The 7,369-nt window shown below is 58.2% G+C and overlaps 1 protein-coding gene across 1 annotated transcript in view; it reads right to left on the bottom strand.

The window, feature by feature from the left end:
- Window positions 1-4,776, bottom strand: part of LOC128268312 (uncharacterized) — a 5,064-nt gene extending 288 nt beyond the window's left edge. Inside the window, exon 1 of the mRNA XM_053005367.1 lies at window positions 1-4,776. This exon is cut by the window's left edge and continues 288 nt beyond it. Coding sequence (XP_052861327.1) covers window positions 1-4,776 — 4,776 coding nt within the window.
- Between the last annotated feature and the right edge of the window lie 2,593 nt (window positions 4,777-7,369).

The following is a 7,369-nucleotide window of genomic DNA, read 5'->3' as shown; positions in this document are numbered from 1 at the left end:
CAGCTCGTAGTGATCGACAAACAGGTGGATGGTGGGAATTTTCGAAATCTGCTCAATCTCCGCCAGGTGCAGCTTCAGCAGATCGATGTTGGCGCCGACTCCGATCAGCAGCTTCATTATCTCGAGGTTACGCGAGTACATTGCCTGCATGAGCGGGGTCAGGCCGGCCGCGTTGCGCTCGTCGACGGTGGCGTACTTCAGGATCAGCATCCGGGCGGCCACAAAGTTGGCGTGCTTCGTCGCTACGTGCAGTGGCGTATCGCCAAACTTTGTGATGGCATTCACGTTCGCGCCCGACTCGAGCAGATAGGCCGCGATCTCGTTGCATCCGATCGCGATTGCCACATGCAACGGTCCACTGTCGTACGGGTCCTTGAAGTGGAGCATCGGTTTGCAGTGATCGATGATGAAGCGTACCATTTCGGTGGAGCGCGTGTAGATCGCCTTTATGAGACAGAGTGGCTCACCCGAAAGGCTGTAGCCACCGCAGTCGTCCCGTAGCAGCAACTTGAGCATCCGCACATTACGCTGCTCGATAGCGATCGTTAGCGGGAGCGACCGTCCGTTGGTGATCGATCGCAGGGGTGAGTGGTGTTTCGCAAACGCCTTCACGAGCCGCACACTGTTGCCCTGGATGGCCCACTCATAGGCCGTTAGGCCCGTGTCGTCCACCACCGCCAGGTTAGCACCTTGCTCCAAGAGTAACGCAACCATCGCCACGTGACGCTTTTGGGCCGCAATATGTAGCGCCGTCTGCCCGACTCGGTTGCGCCGATTCAGCAGCCCTTCGGTCTCGGTCAAAAGTGCTCGTTGCTGCAGGAAGAGGTATCGCAACACGCCCAACCTCGCGTACAACGCGCACAGATGAAACACCGTGTTCTGGTGCTGATCCACCACGGAAAGCTTCCCGGCCCGGTCGTCGAGCAGGAACTTGAGCGCATCCAGATTGCCGTACTTGATCGCACGCTTCACCAACCGATGCTTTCCGCAGTCGACATCGACAGCGTCGGAACACAGCACCGGCATCAGATCGTTCTCGTGGTACTGTATCGCGTAGTGCAACGGCAACCTATCGACACCGTTCAGTGAGGCGGCCAGCGGAGCACTGTGCTTCACCAGCAGCCGTGCGATTTCCGTCAACCCCAGACTACACGCCCGGTGCAGCGCAGAGGTCCCGTCACCGGTCGGCAAGCACACGTCAGCCCCGAGCTTGATCAGCTTCTTAATCGCTTCCAGATCACCCTTCTGCACGCACTGGTCCAACACCGTGATCCCGTTCTCGTCCTGGCAGTTCCACCCGATGTCACGCATCTGTTTCGCAATCTTCTCGATAAACTCCAGATTCAGGTGCTTGATGATTTTGCCCAGATTGACCGTCAGCTCGAAGCGCTTCACGCACTCCAGAAACACGTCGTACGCCCGGAAGTACAACGCCATGAACAGGATCATGGCCTGGCGCTCCTGCGCCGTCGTCAGGCTAAAGTGTGCATCGATAAACAGCGAGTTGGAGCTGCGCACCAGCACGTACTGGAAGAACTGTTGCTTCTCGAACGAAATCGGCTGCAGCTCGTCCGACAGATAGTTGGTCATCTGCTTCAGATTGTTGCGGATCGTGTGGTCGATGATTTCGTACTCCGTCGAGGGGGTCCCATCGTGCAGCACTCCCAGCCGCATACCACGGATGTCGGCGTAATCGGGCGTCAGCGCCTGCAGCAGCTTGAGGTCGATCGTTTCGACCGACTTGAACAACCGCTCCTGCTGCTCCACCCAGCTCCAGCGCATCTTGTAGCTATTGACCAGATTCTCGTTGATCGCCGCCAGCTCGTCCGCGTTCGCCTTCTGCGTCGTCGGCGGTTGGTACAGCTTGAACTCGTTGCTCTTGAAGATGAGCCCGTTCAGAAACACCTTCACCTTGGTGCTGTGCGTTAGCGTGAGCATATCATGCTCCAGCACGTCCCGCCGCAGGTACTCGTGCAGATTGCGACCGCTCACGTTCGCCGACTGCAGCTTCAGCACGTACTGATTGTCCTGGAAGACGCCCAGATCGGTCAGGATCTCGCACAGCTCGAGCAGACAGTGTTCCAGCGCAAACTCCACGTGCGGTGCCGCCTCGTTGATGAACTGTGTCACCTCGTTGAAATCGTTGCACGGCAGGAACTGACCAATCAGCTTGAGCCGGTTGTCCAGGAACGACTGAAACTCTTCGCAGTCCATCCGCTTGTTGCGCTTCAGGATCGCCTCATTCACCTGCCGGTTCGTTTTGGACTTGAAGAACGTCGTCAGCACCGTGTACTTCTCGTTCAGGTTAAAACAGTTGTCGTAGTACTTCTGCGCCAGCTGTTCGTGCAGTACCGCCTGAAGGTTAAACTTGTCGATGGAGCTAAGACTTTGCAGGTTGAACTTATCGATGGTGCTAAAGTTTTGCAAGTTAAACTTCTTCAGTATGTCGTTGGTGTAGTTCTGGTAGACCAGTGAGTCGGCCGCTTTCGTCCGCTCGGGCAGCAGGTGATCGACGGCGATGTAACGCTCCGCGTGCAGCACCTCCACGAGCGTGACAAAGCTCTTCGTCACCCGCTCGTCCATCTGGTACTGGTACAGGTAGTTGGTGAATAGGTGCAGCATCTCCTGCAGGATCGGTCCGAGAACTAGCAGCCGATCGTCGGTGGTGATGTCGTACTTTGGGTAGCTTTCGAGCAGGAACGATCGTACGATGCGCTTCACCCGCCCCATTTCGATCTCGGTCCCGCAGAGCAGCATGGTCGTGTTAAAGTTGGTGCTGATCGACGCAAACGCCGCCCGACGGCCTTCGTCCTTCGTGAGTCCGTCGTACCGCTGGCTGAGGGGTGCGTGCAAACAGCGCAACAGATCGCTGATCTTCTCGTCCTGCTGCTGCTGGCCAAACGTTTCCTGTAGCTCCTCCACCACGCGTATGCAGTCCTCCAGCTCGAAGTACAGATCGTCCAGCGTGTGGTTCTCGAAGTACATCCGATTGGCGTCCCCGACGTACTGGTTGTAGCTCGCCACCTGCCGCCAGTTCCGCAGCTGATACACGTTGCCCAGGTAGCACCGGTACGCCTCCAGCATCTTCAGATCGTGCACGTACGCAAAATACCGGCGGATCGACTTCAGGCTACACTGCACCTCGGCGAATGGCAGCAGTCGACCGAGCTCCTGCCGATCGAGCCACAGCTTGTAGAGCGACGCGTTCGGTTTGTAGAAATCCCGCACGTCCACGTCCAGGTTGAGGGGCAGAATCTTGTGCACGACGCTGTCCAGTTTCCGAGCGACCGCAGGACAGTAGCGTGTGTTCGTGACCGTATCCGCGATCACCTGCAACGTCCGTTTGATCGCCAGCACCCCCGAAACCTGGTACTGGGGTAGCTGAATCCGGGCGATCCCATCGAGGTACCGAAGGATCTTCTTGACAGCGTACAGCTGATTCACGTGATCGTACGCCTTCCGTATCCGCCGGTACACGAGCCGATTCTTTCGCCGTACCGTCTGCGTTAGCGCGACGAAAGCGCCCAGCTTCATCTCCTGCCGGATTGCGTCAAGTTCGGGCCGTGACAGTCCGTTCACGTTTCGCGCCTGGATCGCCGCCAGTTCCGGGTTCGCCTTTAGTCGACCCTTCACGTAGTAGATCAGCTTCTTCTTCAGCACACACTTCTTGTGCCAGAGTGCACCGATCGCGCGCGTCGATTTCGATGTCGGCGTCGCCTCGCGAATACACGCGAGCAGGTGTAGGAATAGATCGTTCGTCCACTGCTGCTGCTGCGGCGGCGGACCCCGATGATGAGGATGATGCTGCTGATGATGAGGATGGTGGTGATGGTTGCCGTCGCTCCGCTCCACAAACTCACACCGGACCCGTTCCAGCTCGTCGGCGACCGCCTCGAGGTACCGCAGCACCGTGCGCTTGTTGAGGATCAGCTTGTACTGCTCGTAGTGGGGCGCCTTCTTGAAGATGGCCAAAAACACCGCCAACAGGCGGCAGGTTTCGCGGACTGGCACGTGCCGCACTTCCGGGCGATCGCGCAGAAAGAACAGATTGTCGTACACGATCTTGATCGCCAGCAGAAACTTGTCGTCGAAGTCGTTCAGATTGTCGGTGGTGTAGTGCGCGGTCAGGTAACCGGTGTACTCGACGATCAGCTCGATCCGCTGCTCGTGCTCCCGCTCCAGGAACGGTGGCCGCCCCCGGTCACCCGGCTTGCCACCGCCACTGCCGGGCGATGCCGCCGGCGGGTGGTGGTACGCGTAGCTGTAGTTAAGCAGCTGGTACTCGAGGAAGTTCTCCATGCTCTTCGTGAGCGGCACATTCTTCACGTACAGCTCCTGCCACACGCTCGACACGTACCCGATCTGCTGGTGGGTGTCGAACGTTTTCAGCTCCAGAAAGAGCTGCAACAGCGGCACCGAGCCGCGCCGGATCAACCGGTAAAAGCACCGGTAGTCGGTCAGGTTGCGGAACTCGACCGCCAGCATGAACTTGGTGACGTCGATAAAGTTCAGATTGATCGCCAGCTCCGACGCGGTCAGGTTCATCGAGTTGCGCAGATCACAGTCCGCCCCGGACTCGACCAGAAACTGAATGATCTCGTTCCGGTTCTGCTGCGCGATGATCGACAGGTGGAGCGGCGTGTTGAGATCGTCCGGCGTCTGGTAGTCGAGCACGAACTCCTTGAACTTGGAGCGCACCTTCGCGATGTCGCCCTCGACCACCAGCTTGCAGTATTCACCGGCATATTTGCAGACATAGTTGCTCGGCTGTGTCATTCTTTCACACTCTTCTCTCGCTCTCTCCACTTCTCACTTTCTCTCTGTCTCTATCTCTCGCTCCGAAGAATCCTTTCCCGTAAAGGGTGCACGGGTGTCTTCCTTTATTTTTCGTTTTTTTTTTGTTAATGTTGCGACCACAACGCCGCCACACACGCGCTCTTTTCAATTTTTGTTTTGCTCCGTCAGTTCTTTTATGTGCCCCCGCGGGGGGAGGATCGCGTGTCGCGACGGCGCGTGGGAACGAGCCTTGCGGCGCACACAGAGGCCGCGAACCACACGCAGCGGAGAATTTGTACACAACTTGCGTGTGAGGGGGCGCCGCGCGCGAGTTTAGCTTTCAATGCGCGCGCAAGAATCACAGACGAACGGCACGGCCGCTTCCGGTCAGCTGTAGCAGCGTGTAACGGTGGCTGCTGCTTCCGCTGTGATGGCTACTACCTGTACTGCCGCCGTATGCCCCTTGGTCATCGTCGTGCTGGTGGTGGTGGTGGTGGTGCTGCTGATGATCGTCGCCGTCGTGGGGTCGTTCGTGCTTCAAACCGCGATTCTTTCGCTTCATTGCCGACACGGTACTGTTCCGGATGGTGATGACGGATCTGCCGCGGCTGCTACTGTTGCCTCCTGCTGCTGCTGCTGCATGTTGTATGCTCCCGCGGCACGGACGGACCCGCATTGCGCAAACCCCTTCTCGGAGCGGGGCGCTGCTCACTGGCACCGGCACCGTTCCCGTCGCCCCGCGGCGGCGGCACCAGCGACGATGACAACGGTACGGATTGCAACCGGTGACATTATTCGCCGTGCGCCGGGGCTCGGTTGGCGGCGGCGGCGGGTTGGGCGCACTCAACAAACGGACACCGCGTTCCACTTTGTGTGTATGGCCTCAACAATAACAGCGCCCCTCGGTGGCGATCGATTATGTTCGAATGGGAATTTAATTATGCCACTGGCTGGGGTGTACTTTTGGGGGTCTTCGATGACGGACGATGACGATGATGATCTTTCTGCGGAGGGTCGCGATCACTCACTGGTTAACGGTAGCGCGCGTCGCGCGAACCAACCCGTCCACCACCCGTTCGCCGGATTTCGACACTCGAATCGATGATAAACCTGGTCCGCCACCGTCGTGTTTGCGCGCTCGCTGAGGGCTGAAATTAGTGATCCTCCTCCTTCTGGCCCGCTCCGATATCGTGGCGATGGGTTGGTGATTTTCTCTAGCCTTCTCTCTCTTGCACTGCCACGGATAGGAGAGAGTTCTATGTGTGTGTGCGTGTGTAATTTGCTTTCCGTCACGATCCGATCCTTTCCTTCGCGGCCTCCGCGGGCGATGATGTCTTATCTGTAAATGAGAAACGAAAAACGCGTGAGAGAAGTGCCTCAAATACACACGATACACGGGGTGCTGGTTTTAGAAAAGAAAAGGAAAGGCAAATTGAAACGGTAACGGAACCCGGCCAGGCGGCCGGGCTGAGGGGGCTGAGTTTAAGGAGCGAGAGAAAATGGATTTCGGTGTGTGTTAATAAATAGTGCTAAATCAAACAAACGCAACGCGAAGAAGCGCAGCGCACTCTTCGGGGGCCATGCCATCGAAGGGCGATCGGGCGATTGGGAGTAAATACGATAAAATGAGAGCTAAACACGGGGCTCCGGGCCCAGGGCGGTGCCGGGGCCATTCGCTAAGCACTAATTGGAAGAAACCCGATCCGCTCCGCACACGCGGAACGCAAATCGAACCCAGGGCGCGAAGGAAACGACGAAGAAACAGGCGTCCAATTCGTTGTGACGGAACCGGGGAACGGTTGCGGGGAAGCGCAAACCCAGCCGGCGGCTAGCGCTCGCACGGCGCGCCGGGGTCGGGACGATCGGTCTTGTAAATCATATTGAAATATTAATAGCATAGACAAATAATACACCGGAGCCCGCCGCGCGATGGATTCCCGCCGTCACCACCACCATCGTCGCCACCTTCGTCACCGCCGTGATCGCGAGAAAATGGCGTTGAAAGCATGTGGGGCAGCATGGGGAAGCCCGAAGGGAAACTCGACCCGCGGTTGTAGGAGTGAGTGACGCGCACCGATCAAACCAACCTCTGCCCTTCGGGAGGATTACCAGCACTACGGCGTGCGCGCACGCTGATAATGAGCCGCGCTGTCCCGCGGAACAGCGCCGGACCGCCGCGACCCCCAAAGATACGGCAAGGATCAAGCGAAGGGGGCACACAGAAAACCGCCTCCAGATATCGCGGGGAGCTGCCGCGGATCGGGTGTGCGGGGATTTTAATTCGAGGCATACCACACCACCCGACAGTACGACGCGCGGCAGCGGACGGGCACCTCTCGTCCGGCCATGATGATCATCATCATCAACAGCCACAACAGCGCGTTCCGATGGGGCACACACCACAATGGCGAAAGAAAATTTATTCAAGGGTCCCTCTCTCAGGTCCCCCCGCCCCCCGACCACCGCGACCTCTGGGCGGCCACTTCCACGGGACACTCTCTGCCGTCCACTGGAGGTCCCACTGGAAGCGCGCGCTGCGCGAAGCAAATGATTTAAACGTGTTTGCATCGATGATTGGGTTAAGCCGGGCGCG

The sequence above is a fragment of the Anopheles cruzii genome, chromosome 2 (assembly GCF_943734635.1).
Source record: "Anopheles cruzii chromosome 2, idAnoCruzAS_RS32_06, whole genome shotgun sequence".
In the NCBI taxonomy this organism is placed as follows: domain Eukaryota; kingdom Metazoa; phylum Arthropoda; class Insecta; order Diptera; family Culicidae; genus Anopheles; species Anopheles cruzii.
This window is presented reverse-complemented; position numbering and strand designations above follow the sequence as displayed.